The sequence below is a fragment of the Ichthyophthirius multifiliis genome, assembly GCF_000220395.1.
Source record: "Ichthyophthirius multifiliis unplaced genomic scaffold scaff_1120509250855, whole genome shotgun sequence".
In the NCBI taxonomy this organism is placed as follows: Eukaryota; Ciliophora; class Oligohymenophorea; order Hymenostomatida; genus Ichthyophthirius; species Ichthyophthirius multifiliis.
In genome coordinates this window covers 132,650-155,203 of record NW_004086434.1, presented here as the reverse complement: position 1 = coordinate 155,203, position 22,554 = coordinate 132,650, and the positions used below count along the sequence as shown (strand labels likewise).

The 22,554-nt window shown below is 18.0% G+C and overlaps 6 protein-coding genes across 6 annotated transcripts, besides 31 other annotated features; 4 read left to right on the top strand and 2 right to left on the bottom strand. All coding sequences in view use genetic code 6, as the record gives it.

Annotated features, from left to right (window-relative positions):
- Positions 1–178: 178 nt before the first annotated feature.
- Positions 179–230: a microsatellite.
- Positions 231–431: 201 nt separating this feature from the next.
- Positions 432–487: a microsatellite.
- Positions 433–487: a microsatellite.
- Positions 448–498: a microsatellite.
- A 139-nt stretch (positions 499–637) lies between these two features.
- Positions 638–2,579, bottom strand: IMG5_102730 (hypothetical protein; the record flags this gene model as incomplete). The annotated part of the gene is made up of 7 exons (XM_004035211.1): positions 2,413–2,579; positions 2,278–2,370; positions 2,129–2,227; positions 1,487–1,897; positions 1,411–1,442; positions 1,058–1,262; positions 638–694 (listed from the first exon to the last, which is right to left on the bottom strand). Exons 1-7 carry the CDS (start codon positions 2,458–2,460, stop codon positions 638–640), a joined length of 945 nt encoding a protein of 314 aa, XP_004035259.1. The 5' UTR covers positions 2,461–2,579.
- Positions 1,901–1,959: a microsatellite.
- A 497-nt stretch (positions 2,580–3,076) lies between the features above and the next one.
- Positions 3,077–3,130: a microsatellite.
- A 409-nt stretch (positions 3,131–3,539) lies between these two features.
- Positions 3,540–3,572: a microsatellite.
- A 72-nt stretch (positions 3,573–3,644) lies between these two features.
- Positions 3,645–3,696: a microsatellite.
- Positions 3,697–4,109: 413 nt separating this feature from the next.
- IMG5_102720 (metalloprotease m41 ftsh, putative) lies at positions 4,110–5,998 on the top strand. Its single transcript, XM_004035210.1, has 7 exons — positions 4,110–4,167; positions 4,235–4,823; positions 4,868–5,006; positions 5,065–5,273; positions 5,403–5,690; positions 5,732–5,825; positions 5,897–5,998. The coding sequence occupies exons 2-7, from the start codon at positions 4,515–4,517 to the stop codon at positions 5,938–5,940; spliced, it is 1,083 nt and encodes a 360-aa protein (XP_004035258.1). The 5' UTR covers positions 4,110–4,167; positions 4,235–4,514; the 3' UTR covers positions 5,941–5,998.
- Positions 4,182–4,231: a microsatellite.
- Positions 4,190–4,228: a microsatellite.
- Positions 4,825–4,864: a microsatellite.
- Positions 5,290–5,354: a microsatellite.
- Positions 5,696–5,725: a microsatellite.
- Positions 5,999–8,998: 3,000 nt separating the features above from the next.
- Positions 8,999–9,052: a microsatellite.
- Positions 9,053–9,431: 379 nt separating this feature from the next.
- Positions 9,432–9,468: a microsatellite.
- Positions 9,469–9,582: 114 nt separating this feature from the next.
- Positions 9,583–9,640: a microsatellite.
- A 29-nt stretch (positions 9,641–9,669) lies between these two features.
- Positions 9,670–9,711: a microsatellite.
- Positions 9,712–10,175: 464 nt separating this feature from the next.
- Positions 10,176–11,275, top strand: IMG5_102710 (hypothetical protein; the record flags this gene model as incomplete). The annotated part of the gene is made up of 5 exons (XM_004035209.1): positions 10,176–10,330; positions 10,377–10,583; positions 10,698–10,821; positions 10,870–10,906; positions 10,950–11,275. The coding sequence occupies 5 exons, from the start codon at positions 10,176–10,178 to the stop codon at positions 11,273–11,275; spliced, it is 849 nt and encodes a 282-aa protein (XP_004035257.1).
- A 369-nt stretch (positions 11,276–11,644) lies between these two features.
- Positions 11,645–11,744: a microsatellite.
- Positions 11,652–11,704: a microsatellite.
- Positions 11,745–12,578: 834 nt separating the features above from the next.
- Positions 12,579–14,994, top strand: IMG5_102700 (hypothetical protein; the record flags this gene model as incomplete). The annotated part of the gene is made up of 5 exons (XM_004035208.1): positions 12,579–13,226; positions 13,284–13,862; positions 14,056–14,702; positions 14,760–14,864; positions 14,966–14,994. The coding sequence occupies exons 1-5, from the start codon at positions 12,676–12,678 to the stop codon at positions 14,992–14,994; spliced, it is 1,911 nt and encodes a 636-aa protein (XP_004035256.1). The 5' UTR covers positions 12,579–12,675.
- Positions 13,885–14,002: a microsatellite.
- Positions 13,888–14,002: a microsatellite.
- Positions 13,888–14,009: a microsatellite.
- Positions 14,995–15,047: 53 nt separating the features above from the next.
- Positions 15,048–15,085: a microsatellite.
- Positions 15,086–15,186: 101 nt separating this feature from the next.
- Positions 15,187–15,246: a microsatellite.
- Positions 15,247–15,274: 28 nt separating this feature from the next.
- Positions 15,275–15,337: a microsatellite.
- Positions 15,322–15,366: a microsatellite.
- Positions 15,367–15,564: 198 nt separating this feature from the next.
- On the top strand, positions 15,565–17,475 carry IMG5_102690 (stress-induced protein sti1 family protein, putative; the record flags this gene model as incomplete). The annotated part of the gene is made up of 2 exons (XM_004035207.1): positions 15,565–16,781; positions 16,831–17,475. Coding segments are annotated over 2 exons (1,758 nt in total), but the record flags the coding sequence as incomplete, so codon positions are not given.
- Positions 16,776–16,829: a microsatellite.
- Positions 16,790–16,823: a microsatellite.
- Positions 17,432–17,480: a microsatellite.
- A 110-nt stretch (positions 17,481–17,590) lies between these two features.
- On the bottom strand, positions 17,591–22,253 carry IMG5_102680 (peptidase c14 caspase catalytic subunit p20, putative; the record flags this gene model as incomplete). Its single annotated transcript, XM_004035206.1, has 9 exons — positions 17,591–17,969; positions 18,026–18,155; positions 18,924–19,050; positions 19,218–19,245; positions 19,779–19,836; positions 20,120–20,971; positions 21,076–21,217; positions 21,311–21,869; positions 21,923–22,253. 9 exons carry the CDS (start codon positions 22,251–22,253, stop codon positions 17,602–17,604), a joined length of 2,595 nt encoding a protein of 864 aa, XP_004035254.1. The 3' UTR covers positions 17,591–17,601.
- Positions 21,228–21,306: a microsatellite.
- Positions 22,252–22,298: a microsatellite.
- Positions 22,299–22,554: the final 256 nt, after the last annotated feature.

The window sequence follows — 22,554 nt, the reverse complement described above, 5'->3', positions numbered from 1 at the left end:
TGATAAAAAAATTATATAATATATAAATAAAAAAAATTTAATAATTTATTAAAAAATAAAGTATATAGTAATTAATTTAATTAATCATATCAATAATTTATTATATTTTTAAGCTTTATAGATTAATAAATTTATTTTATTTTAATTATTATAAAAATTAATACTTAATATTTAATTATTATATATTAATATTTTTTAATAATATTTATTATTAAATTTTATTAGTAATAATGATTTAATATACGATATTATTTTGAATATGACATTATTTATAAAATTGTAAATATATGAAATTTTATTAACGGAATTTAATAAAATTCGAAAATTCAAAAAAATAATTTTTTTATAAAATATAAATATATATATATATAATTTTATCATATATTTTATTATTTTTTTATTCATTTAATAATTATCAACTTGATTCATTTATATTATTATTACTAATATTATTATTAATATTATTATTATTATTAATATTATTATTCATATTCATATCAATATTTGTTTATGCTGTTTATAAAATAGTTTAAATAAAACAAAAAATTTATTATTTTATTTACATTAATTATTTTATAATTATTTCATTTGCTTTTTGCTCTATTTCTCAAATTCTTTTAATTGTTGAGTTTTTTTTTCATCCATCATCATTTTAATTTATTAAGTTAGTCTTATAATTTTTTATCTCTCTTATCTTTTGTGATAAATAATATATAAATATAAATAATTAAAATTAAACTTACTCTATAATTTAACATTTTAATATATCTTTTTCAATCTTGCTCAATAATTTTTATTTTTTTAATTCTTATAATTATTCCATTCTTTTTATATTTTCTTCCTTATCTAACTCTTTTATTATATGTAATGTATGCTTCTCTAATATTTCTTATTATTTTCTTTGATTTGCCTTTTGAACTTTTCCATCTGTTTCAGCAAATCTTTTTAATAAAATATTTTTTTTTATTCTACTAAAGTTTCATTATTTTTTAATGCCTTTTATTATTATATATTTAATTTTTATATTTTATTTATTTTTAAAAAAATAAAAAATTACAGTTTATATCTTTATTTCTTTATCCATAAAGTTCTATTTTTTCTCCTATTATTACTTTTGTAAAACATGTTCAATCTCTTATTTTCGTTTTTCTTATTCTGTTAATTTATCATTATATTATTTTAATTTTTTTTCTTATTTTTATTCATTTGATTACTAAAGTTTTTTATATTTTTAATTTTATAAAAATAAATATAAATTATTACTAATATAGTTTGAATTTTTTATTGCTTTTAAACAGCTTATAATTTTTATTATTATAACTAGTTTATTTTTAATTTTTCAAATTAACTTCTTTTTCTTTTTATTTTAAAATATAATTTATTTGTATTAATTTAAGTAAAATAAAATACATTTCTGATTATTCTTATTTCTTTAAATATTCCTAATTTTAAAAAATATAAATAATATTAAAATAATAGAGTTTACTTGTTATTTTTATATTAATTTATCATCGTTTGCTTTTTTGCATTTTTCTAAATGTTATTCATGTAATAATTTCTATTCTCTAGCTATTTTCTTTCTTTCTTCAGTTTAAGTCTTCATTTATTCAATTCTTTTAAATTCTAATTCTTCCATCTTTTTTCTTTTTTCATCTAACATTTGTTGTTATTAATATAAAATTTATTCTGTTTATTATCTCATTTTTTCTTATTTTTCGATAGTTTCTTTTTCTTTTTGTCTTAATTCTTTTTATTTTTCCCTTTCTTTTTATTATTATTATTTTATTCTTTCTTATTCTTTTTCATAAGCTATTTATTATTTCTTTTTATTTTCTAATTCTTCTTACTATTCTTTTTTTCTTCTTTCTTCTTCTTATTAAAATCTTTTTTTATCAGTCTTTTTTATAAATAAAATAATTTTTATTTTTTATTTTAAAAAAAAAAAACTTCTTATTTTTTTAATTAATTTCTTAAATTCTTTTTTATTCTCTTTCTGCCAATTAATGCATTTTAATTTCATTTTAGAATCTAATTTCTTCCATTTTTTTTTCATATTCCATCATTTTATCTAGATCTTATTACTATAAATAGCATATATAAATAAATATATATTTTAAAAATAAAAAACTTATCTTCTTTTCATTTTTTCAAGCATTCTTTTTTCTTTTTCCACTAAACTAATTTAGCCCATTTAAGATCCCTGCTATAATGAATCATTTACTTAGCTCTACATTTTATTAATTAAAAAAAAAAAAAAAAAAAATATAAATTTTATACATTCTATGATTATTTAAACATAATAGAACCCTATTAACTGTTCCAAAGTCCATTTTTCTCATCTTCATCTACTTATTTTCTTTCTTCTCTCATCTATTTATTTTTATTAAAATAATAAAATAATTTTAAATAAACCTCAGCAATTTTTCTTGCTCTTCTTTCCTCTAAATGAGATTGAAACATATTTATAGTATCTTAATTAATTGGAATAGAACTGTCTTTCGATTTAATTAAATTAATAATTTCTTAATTGTTTTTTTTCTTAAATCATCTGGTTTTATTGCAATCCTAAAACAGGCTTCTTTTGATTTTGGTGTTAACAAAGCGGGATTAATTTCCTCTACTTCTGGTACTACATATTCCTTTCTTAATATTGATTAATTTTGGCTCATTTAACTTCGATTATTATTTTATGATTAATTTTAAGCAGAATTGTTGTTTTAATCTAAGTTTTAATGCGACATTTTTTATTTATTTATTTGTTATAACTTTATATAAGTTATTTTTTTTGTTTATTTAAAAAAAAAAATTAATATAAAACTTATTTTATGTGAATATAAATTTATTTGTTTTTATTTTTTAATAAAATTAAATTTTAAATTATTAAAAAAAAAATAAAAATAAAAATTTAATATTTACTTTTTTTAATAAAAAAATAATATATAGATATTTTAATATACAAATAAAAATTAAATTTATTTTCAATTAAATAAAAAAAAGAAATTTCTTTATCATTTTTTAATTTCAAATTAAAAATATGAACATAGTTTTTAATGTAATTTTTTTTTATTAATTCTTAAAAAAAATAAAAATATTACATTTAAATGAAAAAACTAATAAATTAATATTAAATTAGAAACTTTAGAAATTTAGGATACTTTAAAAAACAAAAAATCTTCATTTTTAAAAATGTAATATTAAAAAAAAAAACTTTCAAATTTATTAAAATATAATTTAATTTAAAAAGTTTATTCATTTTCAGACTTTAAAACTATAAATAGTGACAATCATATTCACAAAATTCCAACTTCACTTTCAAAATAAGATATATTTAATATTTTTAAAAAATTAGACTATGTATAAATTAGTTAATTAATAAAAGTATAAAATATAAAAAAATGAATTTAAAATAATTAATATAATTAATACCAAAAAAATATAAAAAAGAATTAAAACTTAATTAATTTATAAAAAGTATTTTACTAAAACCCATGTTCTGAAACTGCATATCCTTATTTGAAAGTATAATATATATTATTGTATATTTTTAAAAAATATGTATTTTTAAAAAATATAGGAATTAAATAGACAACAGAAATTTATAGAAGTTTATTAAATAGCAAAAAGTAAAATAAATTTAATTGCTAATATATATATATATATATATATATATATATATATATATATATATATATATATTTAATAAATATAAAAAGAATATTAAAATAACTTTGAAGGAGATTTAGTCTTAAAAAGTGATGTTGTTTTACAAATAGAATATGCGAAAAAAAAATTAAAACTAAATACATAAAATGCACAATAAGAATATGATAGTTTTGAATAATTACTTAAAAAAAGGTAAATAATATATAAAATATAAGTATATTTTAGAGATAAATAAATAGATAAATGTATAGATATTTAGGTTATTTAATTTTAGCTTGTATTTTATTTGAAATGATTTATCGAGTCGTTTTATATGAAGTAAAATAAATATATATGTATCTAATAAAAAAAAACTAAAAAGAATATAAAATAATCAAGTTTGAGATATTTCCGTAAATTATTTTCAAAAAAATAAGACGAAGAATAAAAAAATTCTAACCCAAAAAAATCTGAAGAAGATTAAAAACAATAATAAAACTCAAAAAGTAAAGAAATACTAAATAAGTAAGACCAAAATTAAAACAAAAAAAACAAAAACCAAAAACCAAAAACCAAAAACCAAAAAAAATAGAGTTTTAAATTTATATACCAACACTGAAGCCCTACAAGAAGAAAAAGGAATAAAAACTCGTTTTTCCGATGTTTTGGGAATCGATGAATTTAAAGAAGAACTTGAAGAGTTAGTTGATTATTTAAAAAACCCTCTAAAATACCATCAAGCCGGAGCTAAGCTTCCTAAGGGAATACTCTTAATAGGTCAACCTGGAACTGGTAAAACATTACTCGCAAGAGCTCTAGCAGGAGAGGCTGGGTGTTCTTTTTTTTACAAAAGTGGTTCTGAGTTTGATGAAATGTTCGTAGGTGTAGGTGCTTCTAGGGTTCGAGAATTATTCAAAAAAGCAAGGGAAAAAGCGCCTTCAATAATTTTTATAGATGAAATAGATTCAGTAGCTGGTAGTAGAAGAGGAAACGACCCTTCTCATGCTAGAGACACTGTAAATTAGATATTGGCAGAAATGGATGGATTTAAATAAAGTGATAATGTAATAGTTATAGGAGCCACAAACTTTGAATAGGCAATTGATCCAGCTATTAAAAGACCGGGAAGATTCGATAAAATTATTCATGTCCCTTTACCAGATATTAAAGGAAGAGAATAAGTTTATTAATATTTTATTCTATTTAATATTTTTTTTATTAAAAGTTATTTTAATATTATTTGAAAAATATAAAAATTTAAAATGATATTTAAGCTAAAGAATTAGCTAGACAAACAACAGGATTTTCAGGCGCAGATATTTAAAATATGGTTAATATATCTATATTGAATGCTATAAAAGACAGTATTAATATAATATATACATATTTTTATTTTTATTTGATTTCAAAAAATAAAAAAAGATAGGGATAATGCTAATTTAAAAGATTTTGATTATGCATTAGATAGAATCGCTATGGGAGTTGGAAGAAAAAATATGTTTATAACTGAAGAAGATAAAAAATGTACTGCTATACATGAAAGTGGACATACTATTGCAGCTTTACTTACTCCTGGTAGTGTTCCTTTGCATAAAGTTACTATTTTGCCAAGAGGAGGGGCTCTAGGATTTGTAAATAAATAAATAAATATAAATATATATATATATATATATATATATATATATATATATATATATATATATATATATATAATAAAAATTTTGTTTATTTTTTTAAAAACTTATATCTTTATATAAAAGACGTCGATGATACCAGAAACTGATAAACATAATAATTCAAAAAAAAACATGATCGCATTTATTGATGTAGCTATGGGAGGGAGAGCTGCAGAAGATTTATTTATGGGAAATGATTAAATAACAACAGGATGTTCAAATGATTTACAGAAAGCTACTGAAATTGCTTATTAGTATATTAAGTATTATGCTATGAATGAATAGTTATCACTTATTTCAGCTAATGATAAAATAGAAATTTCTGATTAATTCAATTATTCACTTGATTTGGAAGTATAGAAGATTTTAAAGGTAGTTTTTTTTATTTTTTATTTTTTTATGTTTTTTAAAAGGAATCTTATTAGAGAGTTAAATAATTATTAAAAGCTAATGAATTCTAATTATTAAGTTTAACTGATTAATTGGTTAAAAATGAAACTTTAACAGGTATTTTATTTTATTATTATTATTTTTGTTAATAAAATATAATATGTTTTTTTAAAAAAAATAAAAAATAGCTGAATAAATTAAAGAAATCGTTTATAATAATAAAAAGTATTGAAATAATAATAAAAAAAAAATATAAAATATATGTAATATATGAATATTTTTATATTTTTTTATTTTTTTCAAAAATAAAACTTTAATGAACTTTAAAATTATAAATCAATTTTTTTTTTTTTCTCAAAAAAAAATTATTTTAGATTTAGTAATATTTTTTTTTTGTATTTAAAACAAAAAAATTAATTATGACATTTTTAAAAATTAAATTTTATTTTTTATGTAATTAAAAAAATTTTATTATAAAAATAAAATAATTATAAAATTACATTTATTAATAATACAACAAATAAAATGTTATTTTAATAAATAAAAAAAATTAAGATACAAATATAAATATTCTTAAATAATTAGGATAATAAAATTCAATAGAAATTGAAGAAAATAAAAATCTTAATATTAGTCAGTATACTTATATATATAGAAATTAATATTTTAAAAAAAAACTATAAAAAATAGTATAGATTTAAAAAGAAGCTCACTTCGGAATTTAACCAATAGTTCAAATAATTTATCATATGATTCTGAAGAAACAAAATAAAATTCGCCTTAAAATTTTAATTTTAATTAAGATATAGAATAAATAATATCACCTAGAAAATAAAAATCATATATATAAAATAAGATTTCAAAGAAAGTAAAAATAAATTAATTAATTTATAAACAAAAATAAAAATACAGAATTAAGAATATAAAAGATAAATAAAAAACTTTAATAATATACTAAGAAAAGAATTTAAATAAGAAGCCACAATATAAGAAAACAATTTAAATATATTATAAAATTAACATGTTTAATATTTGAAAATAATAAATTAGATTTTAAATATTAACTAATAAAAAAAAAAAAAAATTAAAAAAATGGAAAGATAATTATTATATAATTAAAATGTTAGCGATTTTCAACAAAAAATTTAAGATTCTTAATAAAACAATATTTTTTCAAATAATTAATTAGATTTTAATAAAACTTTAAATTTTTCAATGTCAATAAATAATATCATAAATATAACCAAAAGAAAGTTTTCTTAATAAATTTATTTAGAAAATATTGAATAATAATCTATATAAGAATAATAAAAATAAAAGCAATTAAAACATGTTATATAGGAAATTATCAAATCAAAAAATGTCTTGAAATAAGAAATATTTTATTTAGAATAAATTATTCAGAAAATTCAAACACAAAATAATTTTTTGGAAATAAAAAATCGCTCTTATCATAAAAAATAATAGTTGTGCAGTTTATAACTTTAAAAGTATAGCTAATATACTAATTTAGACAAAAAAAATAAACTTTAATGTATCTAAGATTTTATAAATTCCTATGGGACTTAAAGGTAATAAATATTCGAAGAAACGGAGAGGCTTTATATTTGTAGGTAGAAATAATATTAAGTTTATTAATAATTAGAATATGATAAATAAATTATTAATTAAATAGACTAAAGAGAATAACTTATTTCGAATAAATAGTAAAAAAGACAATAAAAGATTATAAATTAAATTAATAATTTTAATAAAATTGTTGAAATTTTTCTTAATAATAATCCAGAAAACTATTTACAAACTATGAGTTCTTTATAATATGAAAATGTATAATTATTTAATTTTATTTATTAATATTTTAATCTATATATTTAAATCTTTAGATTTAATTTTAGGATAATAATAATGATATATCAATAAAAGAAAAAATTATAGAATTTTATGATTAATATAATAATAAGTTAGATGAAATAGTTAATTAAATTATAGAATCATATAATGTAAAAAAAACAAAATATGACATATGACATATAAATATATATAAAAAAATAATAATAACAGAAATATACCTTATCAAATTAAACTTTAAGTAACAGAATGGAAGATTTATTAGAATAAAAGAAAATTTAAATAATTAATTATCAATATTGGAAAATAATTACTAAGGAGAAATAAGAGAATAATATTAAGAAAGATAAAATTTCGAAAATGAGTCAAAATAATTAGAAGCAACCCAAAAATTAAGAATTAAGAATATAAACAATAAATCAGATTTAAACGAATATACATCTATATAATAATTTTTGCCGAAATGTTTTCTTTTTATGAACGAAACTTTATATAGATTTTGTAATATATTATATTCTACATAAAGTTTATTGGGAAAGAAGAAGAAAATACAAAGCGAAAAAAGCTAATTGTATATACTTTTGGAATAAATATATAAATTTGTTATGTTAAATAAAGTAGTTGATGATGAATAGAATAATGATCTAATTAAATAATAATCAAATAATAAATAAGAGGAAAATTTAATTAGTTAAAGGTTTTTATTAATAAAAAGTTTATTTGATTAAATATTACATGAATTTAACTATTTTTAAGAAAAAGTATATTCTCACATAAAAAATGATTTTTAAATTTTTTATTTTTGTTCAATTTAAGATTTTGAGAGGTTTTTTAAATTAATAAAATTAAAAAATATGTAAAGTGATTAAGAAAATACAAAAGATATTTTTATGAAAATTGTTTATGAAAATATACATATTTTAAAAGAAATAGGGCATTAAAATTTTATTAAAATTCTAAAAGAATTAATAAATTTCATAAACTAATTAATTAATAATTTAAAACTTAATTCGAATTAAATAAAAGAATAAATATAAGAAAAATATTAAAATGATAAAATTTAGGATATTTAATAAGACTAAAGTTTAATTAAATAAGAATTTATATATTAAAAGAGTTTAAAAATCTAAAAAAGTAAAAGAACAAGCAAATAATATTAATAAGATTGGAAATAATAAGAAATATAAAATAAAATTGAAGAAATGAATAAAGTTAATATTTTTATTTTTAATTAATATATAAAATAAAATAAAAAGTATTTAGGAAATAATGAATATGAATATGAAAAAATAGAAGAGAAAGAAGAGAATATAAAAGCAGAATAAACATTATAAGAAATATAATTAATGAGTATAATCAATTAACAAATAAATAAACTTTAAAATGAATTACCATTAGTCAATAATAATGATTTTGAAGAATTCGAAAAGCAAAGAACTAATTTAAAAAATTAATATATTGAATAAAAAATAAATAATTAATTAAACAATATAAATTAGAAATTTAATAATAAGAAATAATATTTTAGTTAATTAAATAAAATAAGTCATAAATATTTAAATGAATAAAATTTTGTTGTTCATAAATAATAATAAATTAGTGAAAAAATTAAATAATGTACTAAAGCTTTTTCAAATGTAAATGAAATTTTTACAAAAAATTAAATACAAAATTTGTCTAAAAAACATAAACATTAGAAATCTATGTAATCTAAATAAGAAATATAAATAATATAAGAAAAGTAAAATTTAATTATTTAACATATTATTTTATTTAAAAAATAAATAAAAAAAAGAAACGAATAATAATTATCTTAAAATTTAATTTCTAATCAAAGTCAGTAATAAAAACATATTAAAACTATTTAATTTCCTTTAATTAAAAATTAAATTAAATAATTATAATAAAAATTTATTAATAATAAACTTATAAAACCTCTTACTTTATCAAAAATAAACTAAAGGTCTTAAAGTACTATTGATTTATCAAGAAATCAAAATACTTCTAGAATAAAATAATTTTCTCCTAATATTTAAATTAAAATATAAGAAAATATAATATTTACGAATAATATATAAAAAAATTTTATTTGAGTAAAATAATAAATGAAATAATAAAAAATTATTTAAATTGATAAAATAATATATTTAAATTGTATATTTATATATAATTATATAGAAAAAAAATATAATTAATATACTATAACTAACTTCTATATTGTATTTATTATTTTAATTTAGTAAATAATTTTAAATTAAATTATAACTATATAATAAAATACTACATACATATTTAATTTCTGCAAAAAATACATACAAACAATTTTTATATAATCAGATAAATATATTTATTTAAATTTTCATAAATTTAATGGGAAACGAATGTAAAACATAATGTACATGCAGTGAGAACAAAGAAAATAAAATAGAATATTAATTTGTATTTAAAAAAATATTTAAAAAATAAACAATTAAAATAAAACAAAAAATTAAGCATCAAGAAGATATGTTTGGAAAAGCAGAATTTACAAAAGAAAGTGTCGATGTTATTGATTATAAGTTTTTATATGAAAATGTACATATAAAATAAAAATAGAATAAACCAAAAAATAAAAAAAAGATGTAGAATCATTAAGAATATTTATAAATCTAAGAAAACTACATAAATTTAACTCCATAAAGATAAAAGAAAGAACCTATAAACTTATAAAACGGAATAGTTTATGAAGGTTAATGGTTAGGAAATAAAAAAGACGGTTTTGGAATATAAACATGGTATTTTTCTTAATAAAATAAAATATTTATCTTTTTAAATAAAAAGGCTTGATGGTGCAAAATATGAAGGCGAATGGAAAAATAATAGAGCATGTGGAAAAGGAACATTTTATCATGCCAACGGCGATATTTTTGAAGGAAATTGGCAAGACGATAAGGCATAAGGATATGGTACATTTACACGTGTAAATGGTTCTAAATATTCTGGATACTGGAGTAATGATATGTAGAACGGATATGGTGTAGAATAATGGTAAATTTTATTAAAAATAAATACATATATATATATATTAATTAATATATATATTCTATATATTCATATTTGTTTATTTTTAAATAAACAAAATAAATTAACTTTTTAAGAAAGGTAAGACGGTAGTAAATATTAAGGTTATTATAAAGATAGTAAAAAAAATGGTTAAGGCACCTATATTTGGGCAGATGGAAGTTCTTATGATGGATCTTGGGTCGAGAATTAATTAGATGGATATGTAATATATAATTAATATATATTTTTTAAAAATTTTCTATTAAATTAGGGAATATATAAATGGAATGATGGAAGAAGATATGAAGGTTTTTAAAAATTATTAAAATTAATGTATTTAAAAATATAAAGGATTCTGGAAAAATAATTATATACATGGAAAAGGAAAATATACTTGGTAAGATGGAAGGTATTATGAAGGGGATTATTTTGAAGATAAAAAATAAGGATTTGGAATTTATAGATGGGCAGATGGAAAAATTTATGAAGGGGAATGGTTTGATGGAAAATAGCATGGAAAAGGTAAATATATTTACACTTTTGGAGAGATTAAAAATGGAATATTTTAAAATGGCAAAATGGTTTAATGCGACGATGAAAATAATAACTTAAGAAATACTAATTGTAATGTTAGTGAAAAAAATAATAATAATAGTAATTATGGTTATATAAATTGAGCAAACAGTAAAGTTAAATGTTACGTATTTTATAAATGATATTTTTTATTTATTTTTATGTCATTTTTTTGTACAATAAAAAAAATATATATATATAATATAAATATATATTAATAGATGTTTTATTATATATTTTTATAGTACGCTTAGGCTTTATTTTTATTTTTATTTTTAATAGTTTATTAAGAATAATAATATATTATTTTATTATTATATATTTTAAATGTTATTATATTATATTTCTTTTATATATTTGCTTATTATTTTTTTAATAATAAATATATATTTAAAATATTATATATTTAAAAAAAAAAAAAATTAAATAAATAAGATTAAATTATTATATTTTATAAAATATAATAATATTTCTTATTAATTAAATATATAATTTAAAATATAAATAATATATATTTATATATATATATTTAATACAAATTATTTATTATTTTATTAAATATATTTATAATATTTTCATAATTTAATATAAAAATAAATATTTAATATGATATTTTTTTTATATTAAAATCTTTATAATTATGATTTTTATAAAAATAATTATATTATTATCTTTATATAATATATACAAAAATACTAATAATTATTATATATAAAATTAAAATAAAATGATAATTTATATAATATATATAATAAAATATTCTATTATAATAAATATTTTTAATGTAATTATTTAATTTAAATAATATAAAATAAAATAAAATTAAATGTATAATTAATATAATATATGCAATAACATATACTATTATAAAAATATTTTCAATATATAATACTTAAATTAAAAATAAATATGAATTAAAACATATTTAATATTTATAAAAGAAAATAAATTCATAATAAAAACTTGATAAAAAAAATAATTTTAAATAAAATAATAATAAAAATAAAAAAAAGACTAAGTAAAATAATATAAAATGAATAAATATTTATTATTAATAATACCTGCATTAATATTAATATAATTTGTATTTTATTAAAAAATTTAAAATTATAATGAAATAGGCAAATATTAAATATAGAAGCTTATTAAAACTCCAAATGGCGGACTTAAAGCTTTTTTAAAATACTCTAAACCATAAAATGACACTAATTATATTCCAATATAAAATCTCGTATTAACATTAATAATAGATAACTATAATGAACTAAATTTAAAAATAACAGATAGTTAAAACCAAAGATTCGAGCTTCCTCATTAAATGCCTTTTCCTTTTACAAAAGTAACAAAAGAAGACGGAAAAGACGTTTTATTTGATTATTAAATATCAGATGAAGGAGAAGATTTTTCAATAAAAATTTGGCGAAAAGACACTTAAGAGGTTTTGTTTGATGTATAAAGTTCGGACTTTATTTTTTCAGATAAATATTTATAATTAAAGACAAAAATGAATAACGAAAAAATATTCGGATTAGGAGAAAGAAGGTCCTCATTTTAATATTCATCTGGAAAATATACTATATGGAACGCAGATGCTGCCAGAATAGATAACGGAACTCTCGGTTAGTAAATATATGGTGCCCATCCAATGTATTTAAGGAAAGAACACGAATAAAATAAATTCCATGTTGTATTTTTAAGAAATTCTTATGGAATGGAAATTGATTATGAATAAAATTAATCATTAATGTATAAAGTTATTGGAGGAAATTTCGATTTTAAATTTTTTTTAGGAAATAATCCTGAAGAAGTAATAAAAATGTATCATTAGTATGTAAATGGGTGGATTTTGCACCCTTTTTGGGTGTAAGGTTTTCATTAATGTAGATGGGGATACAATAATTCTGATTAATTATAAGAAGTTTGGAATAAGTTTAATTAATTATAAATTCCATTAGATTCTTTATGGACTGATATTGATTATATGAATAGTTTTTAAGATTTTACATTAGATTAAAAAAGATTTAATTTAAATACTATGAAAAAAATATATAATTTGTAATAATATATATAAATATGTATATATAATTTTTATCTAAATTATCTTTTAAATAGATCAGATAATTAGGGTGTGCATTGGAGTAGTATAATTGATGTTGGAATAGCTATAAATTCTGATTATGCTAAGAAAGGAATCGAAATGAATACTTTTATTTAAAGTGCAAAAACTAATAAACCATTAGTTGGTTCAGTTTGGCCAGGAGATACTTATTATCCTGATTTTAATCATCCTAATTCTACTTAATTTTGGTTTGAAGGATTTTAAAATTTAACTTAAACAACAGGTTTATAACAAGATGGTATATGGATTGATATGAATGAGTTTTCGAATTTCGTTAATGGAGAAATTATTAAAAAACACTAAAATGTAAAATTAAATTAATAAAATAATGATATACCATTTAATCCTTAAGGAAATTAAGATTTAGAATTTAAAACATTATCATTGGATGCCAAATAATATAATAAATAAGACGCAGAACTAATTTATATACAAAATTACAACTTAACATAATATGATATGCATAATCTAAATGGATTTTCAGAAAGTATAGCAACATATAAAATAGTTAAGAAAATGGGAAAAAAATTGACATTTATATTAAGTAGAAGTACATTATTTGGCAGTGGAAAGTAAAAAGAAAATAAAAATTAAATAAATATAAAAAAATATAAATATAAGATTATAAAAAAATATAAATATATATATATAAATAAATATAATATATAAATATATAAATATATAAATATATAATATATAAATATATAAATATTTAATATTAATTTTAAATTTTTTTTTTTAAATATATATATTTATTATAATAAGATTTGTATAGCATTGGAATGGTGATGGATTTTCAAATTGGGATTATTTAAGATTATCTATACCAGGAATAATGAATTTTTAAATGTTCGGAATACCTCTTGTAGGAGATGATATTGGTGGTTTAAATGGAAATGTTACTCCATAATTACTTGCTAGATGGTAATAATTAGGCTCTTTGTATCCTTTTTCCCGAAATCATAATGGAATAGGCTATATTTCTTAAGAACCTTATGCTTTTCCTGACTATCCTTATGTTTTATAGGCATCTTTGAACTCTTTAAATATTAGATATCAACTATTAAAATTTTATTATCATCTTTTTGTCAGATAAGGAGGTGTAGGGACTGTTTTTAGACCTCTTTTTTTTGAATTTCCAAACGATTTGAATACTTTTGATATTGAATTCTAGTTTATGTTAGGTGAATTTTTATTAGCAGCTCCAGTTTTGAAAGAGGGAAATGAATAAACTCAAAGTACTCTAATTGATATTTATATCCCTGAAGGAGATACATTTTATGATTTTTATAGCAAGTAGCCTTATAAAGCAGGAAAATAATAATTAGATGTACCATTTAGTGATTATGTGCCATTGTTTATTAGAGGCGGGAAAATCGTTCATATTTAAGATAACTAAAATGTATTAAGAAGTAGATTTTTAGATAATAAATTTAGTCTTTTTATTGCTTTTGATTAATAATTATAAGCCTCAGGTAGTATGTTAACTATTGAAGATTATAATAATGATGATAATATAGTCAATAATTGTTAGGAAAACAATAATAATTGTGTTATGAATATTTTTGCTTAAGGTTTTTATTTAAATCATAATGATTAACAATAATTTAAAGTTACAGTTAGTAGTAAAGGATTAAATGAAAATACTGTTTTCTAAAAAAATATTATTAATTAGATTATTATTGCTGGGATTAAAGTAAATGATAAGTATATAGATAAATATATTAAATTAGATTAGGATTGGATTATAAATAAGGATAATTTTGAAAATGAAATAACTTTTGAAATATGAAATTTTTAAAATATATAATTTATATTTAAATTTAAATTTGTTTTTTTAAAATATAAATAACTAAAAACATTATTTTAATAAATGTTAAATATGTATGTTTTTATTATATAAAAAATAATATTTAGAAAAAAATAAAATAATAATATATAAATAATAAATATATATGTTTATATATATAAATTTATATATTTTTTTAAATATTTTATAACATTATAATATAAATTATTTAAATTTTTTTATAATTATTAATATAAAATAATTAATTATAAATATATAAAATTAATCAAATTAGCTAAATTATAATTAATACATTTAAAAAATATAAATTATTATTAATAATAATTATATTTAATTTTTTTTTCTAATCTTCTATTATTCTTTAAAAAGAAAAAAAGAAAATAATAAAAAAAAAGATATTAGTTTATTATTATATAATTTAAAAGAAATAAATAGAATCATTTTATTTAATTAAATTATAAAACCAAACAAAAAACAATTATAAATAAAAAAAAAATGTCCCTTGATCAAGCTACGGAATATAAAAACTAAGGAAATAAAGCTTTCCAAGAGAACCGTTTCGAAGAAGCAGTTGATTTATTTACTAAAGCTATATAAATAAACCCTAATGATCATGTATATTATTCTAACAGAAGTGGAGCTTACGCATCTAAAGGCGATCTTGAAAAGGCTTTAGAAGATGCCAATAAATGCATATAATTAAAGCCTGATTGGGCAAAAGGTTACTAAAGAAAAGGTCATGCGGAATATGAATTAGGTAAATTAGAAGACGCAGTAAATACATATAAGAAAGGCCTAGAATATGAACCAAATAACACTGTTTTAAAAGAAAGGCTTTAAAATGTTTAAGATGAAATTTCTTAAGGCGGAAGTGGAAAAAAAGGAGATGGTTTTATGGATAATTTCGCAGCTTAAATAATGATGAAATTAGCTATGAATCCTAAGACTGCTGATTATCTAAAAGATCCTAGTTTTATGTAAAAATTATAAATGCTTTAAAAAAATCCGTAAATGTTTCCTGTACTTATGTAATAAGATCCTAGATTATAAGAAGCTTTAAATATTATGATGTAAGATTTTGACGTATAAAATATGGCTAATAAATATTAATAATAAAAAGGAAAACCTGAATAATAACAATAAGAAGAAAAAGATGAATAAAAAAATCAAAATACTGAAGAAAAAAAAAGTTAATCACCTCAAAAATAATAATAATAATAATAACATTAATAATCTAAAAATGTATCAGAAGAAGAAAAATTAAAATTAGAAGGAAATGAATATTATAAAAAGAAATAATTTGATAAAGCTTAAGAATGTTATGATAAGGCAATTTCTATTAACCCTAAAGAAGTTCTCCTTTACAACAATAAAGCCGCAGTATATATCGAAACTAATTAATATTAAAAAGCTATTGATGTAGTAAATGAGGCTTTAAAGATATGCGAAGATCACCAAATAAAGGACTTTTAGAAACTTGCTAAATTATATGCTAGAAAAGGCGCTTGTTATGCCAAATTAAACGACTACAAATAATCTATTGAATGGTACTAAAAATCCCTCCTAGAAGATTTCAACGGAAAAGTAAAATTAGATTTAAAAGCTGTAGAAAAATTATAAAAAGAACTAGAATAAAAAGCCTTTATTAACCCATAATTAGCCGAAGAACATAATGAAAAAGGTATATTTAAAAAATAAAAATAAAAAAATATAAATAAAAAAAAAAATAGCCAAAGAGTTATTCAAATAAGGAAAATATCCTGATGCTATGAAAGAATATGATTAAGCAGTAAAAAGAAATCCTAGTGATCCTAAATATATATGCAACAGAGGTATTTGTTATGTAAAATTACTTGAATTTCCAACTGCATTGAAAGATTTTGAACATGCAATTTAATTAGATTCTAAATATGTTAAAGCTTATTTAAAAAAAGGAAATTGTCATCACGCTATGAAAGAATATCATAAAGCAATAGATGCTTATGAAAAAGGACTTAAATTAGAACCTGATAATCAAGAACTAAAAACTTCTTTAGCTTAAACTTAATAATCTATATATGTAGGAGGTGGAGATTAAAAAGAGCAAGAAGAAAGAGCAAAACATGCTATGGCTGATCCTGAAATTTAATAAATTTTAATGACTCCAGAAGTATAAAATGCACTTAAGTCATTATAATAAGATCCAAAAGAAGCTATTAAGATATTATAAAATCCAACATTAGCACCTAAAATTAATAAGCTTATATAAGCAGGAATTTTAAGAATGGGTTGAAAATTCATTAATTATTATTTAATTTATAATTTTTATATTTTTGATATTTTATGAGAGAAAAATAAACTATATGTTATTTTTTAAATAAATATATTTTTTTTTTAAATATAAAAAAAAATATATGTATTTTATTATTTATTTATTGAATTTATTAAATAAATAAAAATCATTATTTTTTTTACAATATTTTATAAAAAAACTTTTACATATTTTTATTATATATCTTTTTTCATTATTCTATAAATTGTTCTAATTTAATATTTTCAGGGGCATAATAAATAAGCTTTACTTCTCCATCTGTTGCAACCTAGTTATTATATTCTAATTTATATATAATTGTTCTTAAAGCAATAATTTTTCTATTTTCCTATTCTTATACATCTAATACTTCTATATATCCTTCAATCTTTACATTTTATATATTTTTTTATTACTATTATAATATTTATACTTCTTCTTCAATAAATATTGGTGCCCTATACCTTATATTTTAATTTATATAGACTGAATCTCTAAATGTTTTTCCTATTAATATCGAAAATATTGAATTACTTAACATATTATGTACTGCTGTTTATCTTATAAAAGCTTTTTTTCCTAAATAATATAAAAAAATATAAAATATTTAATTTATGTTTTTATAAAAAATAAACCAGGCAATTCACTAACAAAAACAGGATTATTATCACCTGAGCATGAATTAAACATAACTAGTTAATCTTCAGTAAATTTTTTCCTCAATTTACAAAAATCACCAACATTTACAATAAGAGGTTAAACTTCCTTTATTTTAAATAAAAATTAATTATTAAAAAAGCATTTTTTAAATTTTTTATATATATATTAAAGTACTAATTATAATTAGGTAAAGAATCTTCTTGATATTTATGATAACATTATAAAATTCTTATTAAAATACTTTTTATTTATTTGTTATTTATTTATTTACTTAATTAGTTAAAATAAATTAAAAAAAATATAAAATATATATTTTTGGTTTTTTTATTTCTTTATTTAAATAAAAATAATTAATAAATAAAGAAAAACAGATATATTATATTTATAATACAAATATTTTTAATTTTAATTAAAAATTCAATATATATTTAATTATTTTAATTATTTTATTTTTTATTTTTTTTATTTAATATTTCTGAGATCTTTTAAACTTTCTTATATATTAAAATCATCACTATTTTTTTTTTAATGCATATTATCTATATTGGTTTCTTTATTATTTAAAATTTTTATAGAGGCTAACTCTTAATCTTTTTATTAACTAAAATTTTCAAATTTTACCAAAATTTAATTATTATTTATAAAAGTATTTTTTTTTTTTTTTTTTTTAATAATTTCATTTAAATTAGAGTCCTTTTAATTTTAGTTTTATTCGTTTTTAATATGATTACTATTTTTTTTAATTATATTTATTTAAATTTTTTCTTCTTATTAATTTTAATCATTAATTATATTTTCAGATTTATCAACTTTAACATTTTATATTTATTCATTTAAAATACTATTATTTTCCGTTTTTATATCTTCAATAACCTCTCCTTCATAATACCCAAAAACATCCACATTATTTTTAACTTTTTTCCAAGCACAGAATGCCAAAAGAATACCAAATATCCAAAAAAGGGATAATGAAAGCAAAAGAGAAGCAACAAAAGTCTTGCTTAAAATAAAAATACTGAAAAAAATAAAATGAAAAATTAAAAATAAACTCAAAAAAAAGCATGAAATACTTAAAAAATAAATCTTTATTTTTTTCCACTAATCCCTTTAAAACTTTATTTTGATTACAAATATTAAAAAAAGTAATAAAAAAATCAATATAATTACACAATAGCAAAGAATATCAACAAAATTTCTGCAATAATTATAATAAAATAACTTTTCATCTATTTATTTACATTCCTTTAAATTATAGCTATATTAATTTATTTGAAAATTCGGTAAAACACCTAATTATATTGTAGGAATAATAAACTAAAATTCCATTTTTATAGGAAAACTGTTACTAAATATTTAAAAAACTTCATTTATTATTCCAAACTTAATCAAATTGATAAAAATAACATTTATTATATCCGTAAAATATACTTTTAAATTTATATATTTTGTATTTTAGCAACTTGTATTTGCAAAATTCAAAAAGTGTAAAATACTCATACCTATATCACTAAAAATAAGTAAAAAAATAAAAGCCAAAAGCACTTTGTGTACTAATTTTATTTTTTCTATTTATTTTATTATTTTTTAATATATATTTTTTTCATTTACAATCTTTTAAATAATCAAATATCCCGAGGTATATTTCGAATTTTTTAATTTTTATTTTCCTTTATTAATCTTTATTTTCTTCATTTTTACTTATTTCTTATATTATATCTAACTTTTTACTTAATAATTTTTTAGGAATATTTTAGCAATACTCATTACCTTCGTTAATAATAGTAAGCTATTTAATAAGTTTTAGTCTATTTTTTTCTTTTAACTAAAATTTATATTAATGTTTTAATTTTCCATATTTGTATAATATAAATAAAACAATAATTACTTATTTTTTTGTATAAAAAACAAAAAATCTTAAATTAATTAATATAACTAAAAATAAAAAAATGTAAAAAAAAATTATTTTAATTTAAAAATATATATAAATAAATAAAATTAATTCATTTAGTTTCTTCCCCAGGTTAACATAATTTAATATACTACATCTTTTATATCATTTTGTAATTTACAACTAACTTCGGATTTCCTGGATCAAGCATCTTTGCCTACTCAAAATCTTCAGCAGCTTTTTCATATTCCTTCAAAGCTTTAAAGGCAAACCCTCTTCCAAAAAGCGCATGTGAATTTTTCGGTTATAATTAAATTACTCTTGTAAAATCTTCCACCGACTTTTCAAACTCCCCCACTAATAAATAACATTTAGCCCTTTCATGTATATACTATGCTTCATATTTACATAATTAAATAGCCTTACTTAAAGGTTAAATAGCCTTTTCAAACAACTCTAAATTAGCAAACGAAATCCCTAAATGATAATGAATATCACTTTCATAGCTTTAAAAGGGCCCGCCTTCCATAGCATTTAATAAGTCTTTGATAGCTTTTTCGAATTATAAGTATTTATAGTAAGCCAAACCTCTTTTATATAAAATTTAAGGATCATTCGGTCTTTTAGATAAAGCCTCGGAAAGATCGTCTATTGCATTTTAATATTTTTAAATATCTACGTAAATATTTGATCTTTATACTAGACATTCTTCATTTCCAGGGCTTTTTTCCAAAGCCTAATTTAAATAATAAAGTGCTTTTTCGTAATTTCTTAAAAGTCTATAAGATTATCCTATCCCGCTATATATTCCAGGATTATTAGAACCTAATTTTATTGCCATATTAAAATTCTCAATAGCATCTTATAAATTCCTCTACTCAATTCTACTCAAGCCTTTATAATAATAAACTTCGGCATATCCCGGTTCAAGTTAAATAGCAGCATCAAAGTCATATATAGCATAATCATGATTTTTCATTTCTTAATAAACTAAGCCTCGACTTTCAAAAACTAATCTATCATTTCCTATTGCCTATAATACTTAAGTAAAAGATTACAAAGCTTCATTTAAATCACCATTCTTGTGTTACATTAAACCTAAATGATAGATTGAAGGTACATGGTCGGATTAAATACCTAATGCTTGTTTGAAAAAATAATTGCATTTTCATAATCCTCAACATCTTAAAAAGCTAACCCTTTCGAATGATAAAATTTAGGATTTCCAGGATTTAACTAAATAGCTTAATCAAAATCATTATGTGCATCTTAATTTTATCTTTTTATGAATATATATATATATATATATATATATATATATATATATATATATATATATATTTATATATATATATTTATATATATATAATACCCTAAAGCTAAATAAGTATTTCCTCTATTATATAATGTACGTGCATCTAAAGGATCAACATCTATAGCTTTATTATATTCAATTAAAGATTCTTTTAATTTTCCTATATGATATAGTGCTAAAGCCTTATTATTGTAATAAGTTGCTTTAGAATCATCTAAATTTATTGCATTTTAAAATTTTGCTAAAGCCTGTTCATACAATTAATTTTCAAAAAATGACAATCCCAAATTATTTTGCGCTGGTGCATTGTCTTTTTTTATTTCGCATGCTTTCTATAAATCTTCTATAGATTTATCATATTCTTTTATTTATCTATAGCAATTTCCTCTATGAAAATAAGCTTTGAACTTTGCATTTGCTTATTTATTATCTTTCAATAGTCCCAAAGCACTTGAATAATCGTCTATAGCGTTATTATATTCTTCTAATTTTGCGAATACTAACGCCCTATTTAAATATGAAAAACCATCTGTGCAATCCAATTCAATAGCTTTATTGAATTCTTTTAATGATTCTTTTATTTAATTTAATTATAAAAGACAATTTCCTCTGCAACCTTTATAAATTATAAATATATTTATCAATATTTATATGTTTTTTTTTTCATACTATAATAATCTGCACGTCCTTCATCAAATCTTACTGCAGCTGAAAAATCATATAATGCTCTTTAATATTGACCATGCTCCATATATGCATTACCTCTCGCAGAGTAATATTTAGCATATGTTTAGACTTTTTCTTAAGACGCTACTTGTAATAGACTTATTGCTTCAGAAAAAAATTGGATTGCTTTTTCGATATCTTTTTGTACTTTTATTTCAGATTTCATTAATTTTTTTGCCTAGTTAAATTTATCGTGGGCTTCTTTTTATTTTTGAGCTTGTTCTTTGTTGTCAGCTTGATTTTTTTCTCTTTTGGATATAAATGGTGTTGTCATTTTTGTTTATTTATATAATATTTTTGTTTATTATTTATTTATTTTAGAAAAGTTTTTTTTTTAAAAAAAAATAAATTAAGTTTTATTTAATATTTAAAATAATTGTTTTTTAAATATATATATTATATATTTTCATTTTATAAATTTTAAACAAATTTTAGGTTAAATCTAAAGTGCATTAATAAATTAAAAATTAGTTATTTATTATATATAACTATAAAATTAATTAAAAATATTAATATTTAGTTGTTAAAAGTTATAATAAATTAATTTATTAAATAAACTTTCAAGATTTAATTAA